At 35.9% G+C, this 17,421-nt stretch overlaps 3 protein-coding genes across 5 annotated transcripts in view; 2 read left to right on the top strand and 1 right to left on the bottom strand.

Annotated features, from left to right (window-relative positions):
* LOC112468398 (putative acid phosphatase 5) overlaps positions 1 to 2,605 on the top strand; it is a 4,228-nt gene extending 1,623 nt beyond the window's left edge. Inside the window, 4 exon segments of the mRNA XM_025037540.1 lie at positions 88 to 378; positions 743 to 1,049; positions 1,160 to 1,371; positions 1,859 to 2,605. Coding sequence (XP_024893308.1) covers positions 88 to 378; positions 743 to 1,049; positions 1,160 to 1,371; positions 1,859 to 2,002 — 954 coding nt within the window. The 3' untranslated portion in view covers positions 2,003 to 2,605.
* Positions 2,606 to 6,486: 3,881 nt separating this feature from the next.
* LOC112468395 (EH domain-containing protein 3) lies at positions 6,487 to 9,890 on the top strand. Its single transcript, XM_025037537.1, has 7 exons — positions 6,487 to 6,713; positions 7,329 to 7,823; positions 7,919 to 8,232; positions 8,313 to 8,421; positions 8,532 to 8,850; positions 9,077 to 9,247; positions 9,333 to 9,890. Exons 2-7 carry the CDS (start codon positions 7,338 to 7,340, stop codon positions 9,536 to 9,538), a joined length of 1,605 nt encoding a protein of 534 aa, XP_024893305.1. The 5' UTR covers positions 6,487 to 6,713; positions 7,329 to 7,337; the 3' UTR covers positions 9,539 to 9,890.
* A 2,037-nt stretch (positions 9,891 to 11,927) lies between these two features.
* LOC112468394 (dnaJ homolog subfamily C member 10-like) lies at positions 11,928 to 16,982 on the bottom strand. 3 transcript variants are annotated; one of them, XR_003042385.1, is made up of 13 exons: positions 16,296 to 16,981; positions 15,858 to 16,011; positions 15,573 to 15,786; positions 15,206 to 15,417; positions 14,777 to 15,001; positions 14,462 to 14,674; positions 14,144 to 14,264; positions 13,843 to 14,061; positions 13,490 to 13,765; positions 13,139 to 13,415; positions 12,849 to 13,044; positions 12,431 to 12,761; positions 11,928 to 12,331 (listed from the first exon to the last, which is right to left on the bottom strand). XR_003042385.1 is itself a non-coding variant. In XM_025037536.1 (12 exons), coding segments are annotated over exons 1-12 (2,322 nt in total). In that variant the 5' UTR covers positions 16,298 to 16,982; the 3' UTR covers positions 11,928 to 12,545. The 3 variants fall into 3 exon arrangements, 2 of the variants coding, with proteins under 2 accessions (XP_024893304.1, XP_024893303.1); XM_025037536.1 differs by having other exon boundaries at positions 11,928 to 12,761; positions 13,490 to 13,762; positions 16,296 to 16,982; XM_025037535.1 differs by having other exon boundaries at positions 11,928 to 12,761.
* Between the last annotated feature and the right edge of the window lie 439 nt (positions 16,983 to 17,421).

Below are 17,421 nucleotides of genomic sequence, written 5' to 3'. Positions count from 1 at the left end.
ATAACACGATAATATATGTCTGGATTCGCCATAAATTAGATCGCATCTTGCGCACAATATGTATCGCGGTTGTAAAACGCGATCGAGCGGGAATAATCGGGCACGGCGAGCGTTATCAATCTCACGACGCACTTTCAGAAAGGAATGCTTCAACTGTATAACGTGGGTCAGTGGATACGCTTAAAATACGGCGGTATAATCGGTCGTAAATTCGAGAGCACAGCCACGCTGGTGCGTAGCAGCTACGCGGATCGGTGCGTCATGTCGGCGCAGGCATTACTCGCCGGATTGTTCGTGCCGAGTACCGAGGACATGTTCGTGCCCGGTTTGGCATGGACCCCCGTTCCTGTACACTCGATACCACGAAGTTTGGACAAGGTATAATCCAGGATCAGACTTATAATATAAATTCTAAGCTAAAAGGCTACAGCTTAAAACCTTCAACAAGTCCCATACATTATGTCTTTGTCTTAAAAAGATCCCTTTTATTACGCGAGGAAGAAAAAAATGCGTTATCTTTAGATCGCAACAAGTTTGAATCAATTATTATAATCTACGCGTAGCCAACGGATTTTATGCATAAAATTCCATTATCCTACGTTGCGAAAATACTCGAATTAAAATAGTCCCTATGACAAAAAGATATATTTTCAAATAGTCTTAAACGAAAGACAAGTTGCTTATCATAGAACACGCAGGTCTGTAAAGAAGCTTATTTTTCAATACAGTGATGTTATTGTAGCTGATAACGGTGAAGGCGCCATGCCCGAGATTGGAGGAAGCTCTAAAACAGGCATATATAGACGAGGCAAATAAATCGGGCGAAAAAATGGCCGATTATTATAAGGAACTAACGGAGCTCACCGGAAAGAATATGAGCACGATCACCGACGTCGAGTTTCTTTATAACACTCTCGAGATCGAGGAGCAACACGGTTTGCAGCTTCCAGCGTGGACGAAAAAGTTTTACAACAACGAGATGCGCGAGATAGCCGCTCGTAGCTTGGCTATCTTTACCGAGGGCACTATTCAAAAACGTCTTCGTGGAGGTACGGGCGATATCTCTGCAAAGGCAGCGAAAGATATCGCTGCAAATGCACTTTTTAAATTGCATCGCGAGATCTTGTATTGCAAACTATAACTATGTCGGTATTTCCAGGTCCGCTGCTGAAAGAGATTTTACAGTATATGGAAGAGAATAGAAACGGTCCCAAACCAAAACGATCTTATTTTTATTCTGCTCACGACATAACTATCGTCAACGTACTGAGGACAATGGGATTTACGAACGAACTTTTTAAACCAGATTACGGAGCGACGCTGATATTGGAGCTACATCTCGTCAATAATGGAGCCGACCAAGAAGTGAAGGTATGGTTATCGTGGTATCGTTATCGTTAAAGTTTATGACATAGCCACGAATATCTTTCTAATCAGAAATTGTTTCGAATATCGCGAAAATTTTAAAACATCTAAAATTCCATCTAAGAATTTTGTTATACATTATTATTACAAATTATAATAGATACACTTAATAATAAATGTCTAATTATCAGAAATGATATGTGTTTAATGTAGTTAATCAACGGCAGTATAATTGGCAATTAGACATAATCGCTGAAATTTGTTTAGAATTCCTAAATAGCCTGTATTTATATGCTATATTTATATGCTAATGTTGCACACATGTGTATTATCTAAATATTTCTCTCATTATTTCTCTCACAATTGTTATTCTAATGATTTATATATTATAGAATAATAATTATATAATTCTATTATAATTCTATTATATAATTCTATTATATAATTATAGAGAATATTAATTAATAAAATTCTTTTTTCTCTGTTATCGAAGGCGCTGTATTTGAATAATACGAGAACGGAAAATGCGCACTCTTTGGAAATTCCTAACTGCGCGAGTCCTTGCCTATTGCAAAACCTGAAGCAAGCATGGCACGAAGTGATTCCGAACGATTGGGACGCAGAATGTAAAATGTAAAACCCGCTGAATTTTGTATAATTGTACTTAATTGAAATTCATTATTACGCTCATGTGTGTGTGTGTTTTTACATCATTGTTATGTTTTAAATCATTGCTACGTTTGTAAAGCGAAACAAAAGATGTAAAATATTAATGCATTTAATGCGTGATACTTAAATTAATTTAAGTATATAGGAACAGTTATTTAATACTCATAATTATTATTCACATAATTGTTAATAGATATTAGCAAATCAACTGTGCCGTCTAATGAACTGTTAATAGATATTAGCAATTAACTGTACTGTCTAATGAACTGTAGATTTATGCATCTATAATATTATCATAAAGTTATATATAGGCATTAAAATGATAAAATGGGAAGAAAAAGCATTTTATTTTCGCGACTACAATAATGTAAAAAATTTTATTGCACTTACCAACGTTGATCCTCTAGTGAAACAAAATATTCGAATACGTACTCCGTTTTTCGTCTACATGCGTCATGCGTACTCGAAGAATCCATCGATAGGTGAAGCGTCTGCTGTGCAAATTCTGTAAAAATACCATTTTTATTTTAAACCTAAGCAAGTTTAATTAAAAAATTGCTAGTTTAATAAATGTTTATTTGTCGGTATGAGTGGACGCGTTACGAGAAGTGCGGTATAGAAGGCGCCTCTGGCATCTTATTGCAGATAATCGTCAAAACAGTTATCGGTGACAGAAATGAGACCGTCAGATTCTTATGCAATACTGATAAATGATAAGAATGTCATTTCAGTGATATCTATATTGACATTAATATAAGATAGAAATTTTTGCACGAGAAATAATAAAAAAGAAATCTATCTGTCGCTCTCTAACAAAATATTTTTCCAAGAAAATTAATTTTTATTATGTCGTCTGTTATTTTTCAATATAAAAATATATTTTTATAAAAGAATTTTTCAATTATTTCTAATTATATTATGATTAAATTATTTGATATTATTATTTAAATTTTTTATTTTTTATTCTTTACTCGCGGTTGCTGTTTGCAGATAATTTTTAAACTGAATTAACTTCCGCTTTTCAAACAGCAGAAATCGTATATTATATCATGATAGAAGAATTTAAAGCGATAAGAATATACCTTTTAAAGATTTGAGTTTTACTAAAAAAAATAATATCTATAGATTTATATGGCAAAATATGTAGCTATTATAAATAAATTATTGAAAAATATCTATAAGAAATATATTATAAATAAATTATTTTCAGAAAGAAGACGATTATAAAATGCTACCGACATTTGAGCACGAGATGGTAAATGCTGAATTTTTCAAATCATTTCAAAACTCGACGTTGCATTGCTAAAGACATCCGCATTCTACTCCTTAGGGAGGCTGCGAGTGTTGTGGTCGAGTGCATAATGTGCACGTTACAAACTCGGTATCCCTGCAAACCAGTTGTAATTCAAACGAAGCTTGTTAAGACGCATAAATGGACATGAAATCGTTTAACCGGGATGTGCTCGTTTTGCTTATGCAACAGCTGACACTGGACCCGTTTTGCATATCATTGCGTAATATCATGTACGATTATTGGCGTGAACTATTGTCTGTTGCGCCGAATAGTGCGTGCGCAATTAGCAATTAAACAGTCGCGCTCGGTACAATAGATCAGAGGAGATATACCTCTGATCTCAATGCGCGTTCTACTTTCGGATAAATTGAACGTTTTGCCATCACATGGTTACAATTAACTATTTCTGTAGCACTGTATCGCGAGCGAAAGTGAAGATGATATTTTACGAATGAGTGAACGAGCCGAGAAAGTAATTTAAGGTATAAGTGACGACGAAATAAATACTTGTCGAGGCGAATAAATATTCAGTATGATAGCATTTCTGATTTGATATGCGAAGTTTTCTTCAGGTAAGATCACTGCGAAGAAATCAATAGCAATTGCAATTTTTTTTCTGAGTTACGCGAGTTATCGGCTAATTAATTTTAACGCTGCTTCCGCAATATTTCATTTTTAGGTCAGTCTGAGTCAAGGGCTGCGGTAGATTCAATGCCGTGCATTTAACAGGAAAGATAAGACGGAAAGCTTATAGGCTTATCGTTTTTCGTGACTCACCATTCAACGATTTAGATTTTTATTCGCGCGAATCCCGCCGCACGTTGATCGCTCGCGATTCAACAACGTTTCGCCATTCGATCGGGCTTGCATGAGGGAAGGTCATAGTTATCGATTGTCTCATGGCATGGCCGCGCATTCGCATTGTTAACATTACGCCTCCGTTATGTCACTGTCATTCGTCAACTATTACAGCGTTACATAACTCACTGTCCGTGGGAGTGACGCCCTATGTTTTCCCGATGCCGCGGATCTATTTTCTCGTTAAACAAATGTCAAGAAATAAATGATTGCGTGGATATAGCCATCCACGTTTTCCCGCTTTAATGACTCATTGACTCGTCACGCAATCATTCTACACCCAAACGTAGCGAAAGAAAAAAAAGTGATAAGCTAATTTCTGAAATAAATAAATAAGCAATGAAATAATAAGTCAATTTTAATTATTAAACCTATCAATTTCTTTGGATACGGAGCTATTAGCTTGCCATTAGCGTCTTCTTAATTTTTAACAATTTCACAACAAGATGTGCTTCAACGACTACGATAATAGAAGATAATATGAGAGCTCCTTCATTTACTAATGAATTAGAGCTGCCTTCATTAATGGCAGATGAAAATGAAGACGAAGAGGAAATAGAGAAAGAGGAGGAAGCATTATTTATTTGGCGCTTTTGAAGCATAATCTCTTTTGGACGCGAGGTGCTCAATATATAAATAATTTAATTATGTAATATTTTTTATATATATCGCATATATCATAAATTATATAATTTATATATATCTGTATATATTTATGTATGAATTTATAAATTATATAATTATCATATATACACGACAATAATATGTTATAAATTATATACATATATTTGATGAACGCAAGCTCGATTCTTCTTCTTCGAAGAGCAGACAGATCTCGACGTAACCCTTCGATTAAGAACGATATTTATCGTACCTTGATGCGTCCCCGCGCTCCTCGGCATTCCTCACGTTGACCGACGACGAAAAACGACGAGCAACTTTCGCGAACCGAGTCTTTCCCTCTCGACGGCCATTACGCGACTCCCGTTTGCAACATTGCAACTCCGAGACGACGAAATTTGAAAAATAATCGAACTCGACAGCTTCGCGTGGTAACCGAGAGCACCAAACTTCGCACGGGAACGCACGCAAGGAGTACAAGATGCAGAAATGCCGGGAATATTGCGTGAATGTATGTTTGCATGTTTGCGAGCGCGTTTCGCAACGCGAAAATCGCAAAAGTTGGACAAGAATCCGACGAAAAGCGTGAAAATCTGAAAGCGGATCGAGAGCTCTGTCGGTCGAGCTCTCACCGCGATCCCATCAGCGTCGTCGCGTTCGACAGTGGGGACCAAATATACGAGAGAAAATAGATAATGGAGATCAAGTATAGGCGATACCATCTCGTATTTCGTCGACGTTTCCTCTCCGCGTCCGGCTGCTCCTGCATATCTTCCCGTTTGTCCTCGGCGCGAAGCGAGGCGTCCCCCTGCAGTCCCTGCACCGGCAAAGCGCGCGCGTTCGACCGCGAAATTATGAAACTGTCGATCTCGACCATCGACCTGAACTTGGCGCGCGTTCGGCAACTGATCAAAATCGCAATGAAACGATTAACGAGATGTATATCTCGAACGTTTGTTCTCTCGAGATTGGAGATTAAATCGCACAATTAAAAATGTCCATTTCTATAACTTTAATTTTGGCTTTTTAATTTTTTTTCTTTCTAATTTTTAGAACAAGAAAAAGACAAAAAGTCAATTAAAATGAATATTTGAATCAAACCGAGATTAAAATTAATCTACATTGATAGAAAAGGATATAAGAGACTGTCAAGTCGCCTAGCTTCCACATTCCCATCTTATTCGTTATCTCATCTCTATTCAATAAACTCAGTTATATCAATCAATTTATTTACTCATAAATAATTTAACTAATTTTTAATTTAACTAATTTAATTTAACTAATAATTTAATTAATGTTTTGTGTTCAAAACATTTACGAGAACGGCTCATAATCCGTGAATCATATTTCGTGCGTCTTCCAGTCAGCATTCTTTTCCGCCCCCTCTCCCTCCCGCCCCCTCGTTCGCGCTTTGACAATTGTCAGTTGTCGGCACTGACAATGAGCTCAATGCCGTATACAGTGGTTGTTGTCGCTCGTCGACAACCTGTGAACCTGTCAGACAGAGTCGTGCCGTCAGTGCCGTGCCAACGGTCGCGCGCCGCCCATCTTCTCGAGGATACATCTGCATCAGTTTTCCAGATTTATCGCTCGCTCTCTCCCGAGGCTCCCGAGAGCCGTTCGCGCAGCGCGTTCGCGACGCGCGCCTTCCACCGCCGCCGTTTGCGTCACCGGCCACCGCCACCGCCACCACCACGTCCGCCCCGGAAGTCCGCGTCGCTCCTCGCTCTCTCGCTGGCGATCTTCCGCGATCGGTCGGGCTGCGCATCAACGCGCATACGTCACGTCGGCGGCGGGCCACCTCGTCGTCGTGCGTCGTGTCTCCCGTTAGTCCGCGATCGTCCTCGCGTCCGTCGCGCTCTGTCAAGCGCGCCCGCTCATCCTTGACCGGCGAATCCAAGCAAAGGTTGGTGCTCGGCGACGACGACTCATCCAGTTCTCCTTCCCCTCCCTGCCTCCCCCTGTCCTCTTCCCCGGGGCCGCGTCCACGTGCTCCTTTTCACACTTCTTGCATTTTCGCACTTCGCTCCTCGTCACACGCTTCGAGTGTCTCGTCTAAGGTCCCAGGTGACCCAGGTCCCAGTCGCGGAAGGAAAGGAGGTGGTGCCGGACGAGATATCGGGAGAGAAGGTGGTACCAAAAGTCACTATCTAGACCAAGACCCGACCGAGTTTTTCAGCGGGCAGAGACGACGTTCTCCACGCGATATCCTTTCCAAATCCTTTCAGCCTGCCTCGAATAGACACGTCTCTCACCAGCGTGGCATTTTGGAGGCGGAGCGGTCCGATATAATCGATCTGATAACCTTAACCTTTGTAGGCCGCGCTCCAGCGCGGAACGACCGATCTAGAATTGTTAGCCTCGTAATCGTAATCCGGCTTAAACGAGGGAAACGTAATTAACAGGACGCGACGTTACTTGACGCTAAATGCAACCTTGGCCTCGGAATTCAGGCCGTGCGCGAATGTGCGCGATGACGAGTCCACCGGAAGGAATGTAGAACTCGCAACTTTGTCCGCAGATCGCCAACATGTTCAGCTGGCTAAATCGCGAGGAGAACAACAAGCAGGATCTCTTCGAAAATGTCACCGAAGGCCTCAAGAGGATATACAAGTCCAAGTTGCTGCCGCTGGAGCAGTACTATCAGTTCCATGACTTTCATTCGCCGCAGCTGGACGATCCGGACTTCGACGCGAAGCCAATGATCCTCCTGGTCGGGCAGTATTCCACCGGCAAAACCACGTTTATCAAATATCTGCTGGAGAGGGAGTTTCCTGGCATCAGGATCGGACCAGAGCCTACTACGGATCGGTTTATAGCGGTCATGTATGATGAGAAAGAAGGGGTCATTCCTGGAAACGCCTTGGTCGTAGATCCGAACAAACAGTTCAGGCCACTCTCAAAATTCGGCAATGCGTTCTTGAACAGATTTCAGTGTTCGACCGTAGCGTCGCCTGTTTTGAAGGGCATATCTATAGTGGATACACCTGGTATATTGTCTGGTGAGAAGCAACGAGTAAGTATATTGCTTTTGTGTAGCTCTGCTTTCGCAAATATATATATTTGCCTGTGACAAATATAGTAAATGCTAAATAAATGTGTTTTCTTCAGGTTGACAGAGGCTACGACTTTACTGGTGTTTTAGAATGGTTCGCCGAGCGAGTAGATAGGATTATCTTGTTGTTTGATGCTCATAAGCTCGATATATCAGATGAATTCCGTAGATCCATTGAGGCCTTACGTGGGCATGATGATAAAATTAGAATTGTTCTTAACAAAGCTGATATGATTGACCATCAGCAGCTCATGAGAGTATATGGTGCTTTAATGTGGTCGTTGGGGAAGGTGTTGCAAACTCCAGAAGTGGCTAGGGTCTACATTGGCTCGTTTTGGGATCAGCCGTTAAGATACGATGTTAATAGAAGGTGAGTTTTTTTTGTATCATTTATTTTATCAATCATCTCTATATTTTATGTTTGAACGTTGTGTGTGGATCTTCTTTTAGATTATTTGAAGACGAAGAGCAAGATTTGTTCAAGGACATGCAGTCGCTTCCAAAAAATGCCGCATTAAGGAAACTTAATGACTTAATTAAACGAGCGCGTTTAGCAAAGGTACGTATATGGAGCAAAGAATTTGCGTTAATTTTTCTACAATTGAAAATCTTGGACTAGATATGGTAGAAAAACTCTCTCATGTTCTATAATTCTATATCAATTTACAGGTGCACGCGTATATAATAAGTGCTTTACGGAAAGACATGCCGAGTATGTTCGGCAAGGATAACAAGAAGAAAGAGCTGATAAAAAATTTGGGCCAGACTTATGATCAAATTCAACGAGAGCAACAGATCTCACCTGGTGATTTTCCAGATCTAAAGAAGATGCAAGAGAGCTTAGCGCATCACGATTTTAATAAATTTAATCCCCTGAAGCCTAAGTTGTTAGAAGTGGTTGACAAAATGCTCGCTGAAGATATCGCGAAGCTTATGGCTATGATACCGCATGAAGAAACCACCACCGTTTCGGAACCACTTATTAAAGGTATTGTCAACATTTTGTACATTTAAATCGTTTTAATCTTGAATTTAAATACTTTTAAAAAAATTGCTCAAGTTTGCTAGAAAACTTTTGATAAAGACAAATAAATTTAATTAATTTAAAAAAATTAATGTGATAAACTATATGATACAGTACTTATATTTTAAATTTATAGAAAAGATTATGTATATATAAATATATATTTTACTCATGTAATTTTTTTAATAAGGAGGAGCATTTGAAGGTGTAGAAGATCAAGTTAGTCCATTTGGATACAAAAGAGGAGAAGGAATCGATGCAGGTGCAGGTGAACCAGAATGGATTGTCAATAAGGAAAGGTATAAATATGATAGCATCTTCGAATCGCTTGGGCCACAAGATGGAAAAATTACGGGAGCAGGTAAGACTGATAAATTTTTACAGACTATATATTTACCCTTCTTAAAATAAAATATTCTAATTGATGCATAATTTTATATTACCAGCGGCCAAATCAGAAATGGTCAAGTCCAAATTGCCGAACAGCGTGCTCGGAAAGATCTGGAAGCTTTCAGATGTTAATAAAGATGGATTCTTAGATTCTGACGAATTTGCCTTAGCCATGCATCTAATTAATGTAAAGCTCGAAGGATACGATCTACCGGCTGAGCTTCCAGAACATTTAATACCGCCATCGAAACGCGACACATAATATACGATTTTTGTATTATAATTTATCATGTTTCGCAAATGGTTAACACACGTTTAGAATCATGAGATGGTGGCTATTAATTAGCACGTCTTTATTAATCGTGCGCGCGTGCGGTTAACAGATCGAACAAGAATTATAAAATTATACTTTTACAGCTGTATCATATTATGTGTATACTATGTTACATTGATAATGTATCAAGGCCAGGGGACATATATATTTGCAATTTTAAAGCATAATATACCCAGCATAAGACATAATATAACCAGCAATTGACACCGATAAAGATATATCGGTATTTTTCAAATAATGTATTTCCGAAATGTATGGAGATTATACATATACAAAATTATACACATAGTACATGATACTTATACTGACATAATAGTATATAAATAATTTAGAACATTTGTTTCTTTTTGAGATATATCAAGTTGTTATATCGATACAAGAATTTTGATTTTGAAATTATATTTATGCTTTATAACTTCGAAATTCTTTTATATATGTATGTGTGTGTCCTGAATTACAAAATGTCGCTGATTAATGAATAAGAGACTGCAGTGCGATACACTAAGGCAAATAGATTTTTTTTTAAGTATATTTTACAGAATATTTTTGAGAGAGATACATTCTAACTTTAGAAACGTGTTCTCAGGACGAAATAAGCTTAAATGAACTTAAAATTTAATGAAAATACTTTCTATAGAACAAAAAATTTATTATACGAACCAATACAAATGATCAAAACCAATACATTTAAAGTTAATACTTAATATGTTTCCAAAATTGAGTCAAATCTTTTTGGAATATCCTGTACAAAAAGCAAAGATAAATTGAAGATTGATTATGTGGAAATATAGAAGAAGACAAAAGACTGGAAAAATATAGATTATGCATATTCTAAAAAAAGGATTAACCTAAACTCTAATAATTCACTTTTATAAACAGTTAACGTTATTTATTTTATTTTATATATTAGAATGTTTCGTTTTCGAGTTCTGTGGGAATAGAACTTAATCAACTTGACCAAAATATTCTCAAAACTTTTGAAATTTTTTTCGTTATTTATTTATCAATAGATAGCAATACGCAATACCTGTTATCTAGTTAAAAATTGTTAACTCAATTTTTTGATTCGTTTAAATTAATTTACAGTGCAGTCTATGTTTATTGCATATCCATTATATTATGAAATCTTGTCAGATTCGTAACTGTTAGATTTAATCTTTTCTGCGACATCGACCAAAGATACAATGTTACAAATAAAAATATAACACACATGTGCAATATTAAGAAACTAACAAAACTTATATATGATTGGCAAATTCTATTTATAAAACCTTTTGATATTAAAAAGCTTCTCTTTCCTATTTCACGAATCGTGAAAGAAGCCGAAATGTTAGAACAGTTATGTATTTATTATACTTTAATTATATACGCTGTAAAAACGGCTATATCATCACTTTATTGATTTCTTAATTGCATTTTTCTATTAGCACTGCCTTCGCATGCCGCGAGTTTATGTGATATCAGAAAGTACATTTGTATATTAAAAACTACTTGTACTCTATTCGGAAGAGAGTACTGGAGAGTACAAGTTTATATTAAAAGATAATGTTAATCAAAACAAAATTATTTTTTACATAAATAATATATAAAGTGTAACTTGAGTTTATTTGTCAACAGTTTCGAAATGCTATGCATGTAATGTTGCTGCATTATTTTTCTTCGATTAACACATTCCATTTTTAAATAGATCCGTTTAATCACAGTTGGCAAAAATAAAAGTCATGTTGGACAAATATTAGAGTAATTAATAAACGAGAAGAGAGGAGAATTTACAAAAAGAAGCACGGCACATTTAGACACTTTTAATATTCGATATTTTATTCATTTATATATTTATATCTTGAAACTATATGAATAGTTTTAAATATCTATATGTGTAAAATGTAAAATATTTTATATATAAAATATTTGGATATATATATTATATATTGCATTTAAATACAGCAACAAATACGCACGAAATCGTAATGGTGCAGCGTCTTTTATAGAATGTATTTATCTCTGTATTAACTCTTATATTTATGTAATAATTATACTTGTAGACACTATTTTTAGAAGGAACTCATTAGATTTCATCGAGTTAAATGTTAATGCATTTATAAAGAGAGAATTACAGAAACTTATTTTTTAATATATTGTCTTAAAAATAACAGAAATATTTAAAAAGAAAGACTTTGGTTTATCTCATGTTAATAAATAAAATAAATGAGATATCCGTGTTTCTCTTACTAAACAAACAAAACCTCCGACAAATATTCGAAGAGTTTTATGGTGAATAAACTTTTAATATAATATTTGAAATTCCAGGTCTTATTAATTTGTTCATAGAGATTTTATTAATTGCTATGTACATAAATGTATAAAAAGTATCACAATGGGACCAAAATTATTTCTGGTCTAGTTTTTTCTTGGTTCCTTTTGGAAGAATGGACCGCGTCGGAGTAAACGGCAAACATTAGTTGCAGTAGTCGAGTAACACATCAATTACAGATAAGTACATTACTAACATTTGTTGAGGCTTCCGTTTCCTCGTTGCAACAATTCAGTAAAATGAATTGTGGTATCAGATGCAAGAAGTCATCTGATGAATTTTCTTTCTTATATGTATTGAAATAGATTAGTTTTTCCTATGCCATGATTCATTTAATGGTATAGATTTGTGAAGTATGCATTATATATATGTTGCTTTAATAAATAGATGCATAATTTAGTCCATATATCCTACATTTATAGCAAAAAGAGCTTATTAAGACTCTTATATAAAGAGGCTTAGTATAACTAATTATTAACTCACGTATTGAAAAGAGAAATTGTATTTACCAAGCTATATATCAAATCTGCATGATGGCATGTGAAAAAAATAAATTATCCGTATATTGCAACAAGAATTCATGATAAAATAAAAGCCTTAAATTCAATTTAAGCACTTTGTCTATTATAGTTCGTCATGTTTCGTGTGAGAATTAATAATCTCTAAAATTTCATCCTTGATTACCTCAGCCGTTGCCGCAGAAATTTTGATACCATCGTATCTGTTTTGTTTTTTCTGCTTAGAATTATATAACATTAGTGTCGGGAATACTTTTATATGTGCGCATTCATGCGCATAAAAGTTACAATTAATTCTTCCAAATTTAACTTTTTCCAGCAACTGAAATTAAAGTAGGATTTATAATCGATCTGGCTACTGTCAAATAAATTATAGATTGTAAATTGGTTATAATAAAGTAGCATTTACCTGAGCAGCAATTGCAAACTCAGGTTCCATCTTTTGACAATGCCAGCATTGTGGTAAATAAAAATCGACGAGCCATATATGCTTGCTATTCAACAGCTTCTGATAGTCGGAAGAATTCAAATCATGGATTTTCTTTGGGAAGAATGTTGTTATCCATGTTAATATAGATAACGAATCTCGTTGCCCATTGTACAAGCTGCGTAAATGATAAAGATGCATGATGAATGCATTGATATTTGTTACATTAATCATGAATGCATGATTGAACATTGCAAAAAGTTGCAACTTACGCGATTGTATTTAGACCCTCGCTTCCTAATGGATACATTCTAATGTTGGGGTAAGAACGTACTCCTTGCGACGCGCATAAGGAAGCCTCAGCCTCGCAATCTACACTGGCAACGTTTACAAACGACAAACTGCTCAGCGACTTCGCAACGGCCATCCATTCGGGTGCTAATCTTTGACACGGTCCACACCATGGCGCAAAATAATCAACGATCCATATAACTTTACTTTTCTTCTTCGCCAATTTATGATAAAAGTTTTCCGACGTCAGTTCTATAACTGTATGAAACAATCAGATATAATGAAATATGCGAAAATACACTAATATAATTATCTTACATATTATATCTTACCTGATGGATTTCTTTTCTCATTAATGAATTGAATAACATTCGCAGCTGTCTTTGGTAACGTGAATTGATGTGTATTGCTACCATTTATGAGCATTGCGGTAGGATAATACTGTATGTTGTATTGATGACACAGCGTGTTATGAACGGTACAATCAATGGTACCAAAACGAATTACTGATGCATCAAATTCTAACGACGCTCTCCGAAGTTCAGACAGAAACTGTATACAAGGTGGACACCACGGTGAAAACCAATCTAGGAACCATACTTCATCTGCTATAACATTTTGCTAGAGTTAGTATCCAGCATTGTAAAACCTTTCGAAAATGTGATTCGCGTTTACAATATAATACCATGATTTCTTTGTAATATCGATAACGTTTCTTCTGCAGAGAGAGCCCAAACGTTTGTAGCTTTCACACTAATTTGCACGAACTTAATAATATCGTTATTGATATTTTTTCCATGATTCAATTCAAAAGCTCCGCCAGGCTTAAGCATGCCCCAGATTGGATAACGATTTATACCCAGTTTAGAACAGAGCTGCCCGTTTCTGCCACAATTCATTTTACCTACAAGATAATACTTCATACTGTGTAAAAATATTTTATATTCGGTATCAGATCCCCATCAATGGATCACAGAAATATTTACCTAGATTAACACCACTGGCCGAAAACTTCTTCATTTGCAAATTCAAATCTCGCAAATTTGCCGTGTCGCCAATGTAAAAGCATACAAGCCAGGCAACGTTGGACTTGGTTTTCCTAATATGCTGTAAACCATAAAAAATATTCCTGATAAAAATAAAATTAAAAAAACAGGAATTGTATATAGTAAGTACATGCACTAACATATGACGAATGACATATACAAATTAATAATATTTTAATGTAATAATTAATAATAATATATGTAATATATTATTAATAGTAATATACAAATACTAACGAATTATAACATTTTGTTTACCTCAAAATCATTGTCAAGTAACTCTTGTGGACTAGGCAATTGGTCCAAGAGCCTTTCTATCAATGTATTTATATTGGATATGTTATCAAGGAATATAGGCTCCCAAGAAGATGCATTATATATCGGTAAGTAGACCGCGTGTACATTATAAGACATCTTATCATGACAATTGCCACTTTTGCACACAAACACCCTTACATCAATCAATTTATCCTAAAAGAACCGTTATAATGCTATTTAACAATCGCGGTATCTTAAAAACTAAATTTAAAAAAGTAAATTAAAAACGTATCTCAATAAAATCACGTCACTTACGAATGTAGCCGCTACAATAAGCCTTTCATCGGAAGTAAAACAGTTCTGTTGATCACCACATATAAAAATTAACATAGGTCTTTGGACAATGTTCTTGCCGCGTAAGAACAGCTCCCATTGCGATTCACTTATTTCAGGTACGTGGCTATTTAGTCCGTCTAATGCAAAACGTGTAATGGCCTCCTGCGTTTTTTCTCCTCTATAATGCTCCCCATGCTGTGAATTCTTTGAGACAAAGAATGAGTTAGTATTATCAGTTGATTTAACTAAGATGGAAATATCGAATTATGTGCAGATTATATAATTATATGACATAATTATATAATCTGCACATAATTCAGATTATATAATTATATAATTTTCAAAAGATTATATAATACGATACTAATTAAGAAATTGCACATTTTTTCCGTATATATTTATATATACCTTTTGGAAATAGAGCAATGTAGGATAGGCACGTATTCCCACTTGATGACACAATTGGCTATTATATTCACAATTGACCGCTGCAATTTTCACGACACCATCAAGTAACTTAGCAACTTCTTTCCAGGTTGGTGCTAAGTGATGACAGTGGCTGCACATCGGAGAATAGAAGTTTACAAACCAACTTGAGTCAGAGTTAACAACACTTTCATCTGTACAAAGATATACATGCAAAACTTTAATATCACACATTTTTTAATTATTAATTCTTAATAACTCATATTAATATCAAGCATATTAATATCAATATATTTCGTTTCGTACTTAACGACAGGGTCAACAGGTACAGAAAAAGTTATATACTCACAATAATCACTCCTCTCCAAATTGATAACATGTTCGTCGTCATCGTATATAAAACTGTTTTGATAGTAACTCCAAGAGTGATAGGTTTGTTTCTTGTGAGAGTTATTAAGACCATCTTCTCCATAAAGATCGTATTTTTTCCTTAAGTCATTATCTTTCAACGTCTCATAAGCCGTTGTTAATCGAACAAACTTATCATGAGCATCTGGATCGTCCTGGAAGTATTAAAATATTATTAGCGACATAGCGGACAACAATGGTATATTGGCACTTTAATCCCACGTACACTATTTTTGTCAGGATGATGGACGATGGCCAGCTTCTTAAAAGCCTTCCGAATCTCATCCTGACCAGCGGATCTGCTTATACCAAGAATCTCATAATAATCTTCTCCCCGTGTTACAGAAACAATAATAAAGAGAGCAGCAATAATTTTATACCTGCAACAAGTACAAATATAACTTTAGATACACATTATATGCTGCATATATTAAATACACCTTACAATACAGAGTTAAGTTCTATTTCATATTATTGCTCAAGTAAATAGGAATAAAGGATTAGCTTCAAATTTATTTTTATGCAAATTTAGTTTTATGCAAAACAGTAGCAGAAAAACGGATACGAGTCTTTTGCGAAATTCTTCTCCAAATTCACAGTGTCAGTACAGTTAATAAAAAAATCTTTTGCACAGTTTCCAGATTTGATAATACATTGCACTCACATTTCTATAAAACCTTATTGCGGCTACGTTGCACAATGGATTTGGAGCTCCGCTCTTAAGTGGAAATCAGTCTTTCATCGTAACACCACGTATCCTCGTGTACTCCCACGCTCTATGATGTTATCGTTTGATACCGTGTTTGGGAGTAAGCCAGTAAACCGCAGATCCTGCTTAACCTCCAGTCTCGATATCGTCGTTATAAAAAAGTGTAGTGCCAATTATTCTCATAACAAAGTTTCCAGCAACTCTTTTAACATCGCATTCGATTCTCAGAGTCAACTAAAGAAATTCCTATTTCATCTTCTCGAAAATTTAATTCTTTCAATTAAAAAAATTAAGTATCTAAGTTTCATTTATTACAAATCGTTCCGCATAAAGTTTATTGTATTATATTACAAATCGGTTCTGTTTGTCATACTGCAAACGATATAATGCAGCAGTATTGCAGCTGTTCCTTTCATACATGTGTGTAGGAAGAAATTTGTTTAATTTGTTTATACATAAAGATGCATTCTTCGCGGTAGAACTTCTTGTATGTACTCATCATTTATCTCTTTTTCTCCAACGATTAATTATATATCTGTCTCATTTCAAGAGCAAAAAGTAGAAGCCACGAGAAGTTACAGAAACGAGTGTTTTGCTCCTCGTAAACTAAACTTTGCTAAACTTCTTGGGTTCCTCATCTTTTCTCTCTCGCTCTCCAATTATCACCAATTATCTCTCATTCTCTCCTTCTCTCCCTAATTATCTATCTCATTTTAGGTGCAAAAAGAGCAACGTAGTACAGCTGTACATACGTATGTAACAGCTGCGAAAACAGGAACGAGGGAGCCAGTAACCGGAAACGCTGCATACGTCACGCGACAGCGAGCCTTTAAGGCGCGTTTTCAATCAAGCTGCCAAAACGCAAAGCGTCGGGGTCTTCCTTTTTTCCTGCTAAAACAATTGTTTTTTAATTGTTACAATGCAACGGATAATCCTTACGGGAGGTTTTAAATTCAGCTTTAACGTAACAACGAGAAATACACATCGCAGAGTGGCCGATTCACCATGAAATGAAACATCATGGCCGTCAGCCAATCAGCGATTCGTCGCTCGAGTTAACATGTCCGTCTCCAGCCGGCGT

This window comes from Temnothorax curvispinosus, unplaced genomic scaffold (assembly GCF_003070985.1).
Source record: "Temnothorax curvispinosus isolate PA1 unplaced genomic scaffold, ASM307098v1 QBEX01018442.1, whole genome shotgun sequence".
In the NCBI taxonomy this organism is placed as follows: Eukaryota; Metazoa; Arthropoda; class Insecta; order Hymenoptera; family Formicidae; genus Temnothorax; species Temnothorax curvispinosus.
The sequence above is the reverse complement of the archived record's forward strand: the minus strand, read 5'-3'. Positions and strand labels throughout refer to the sequence as shown.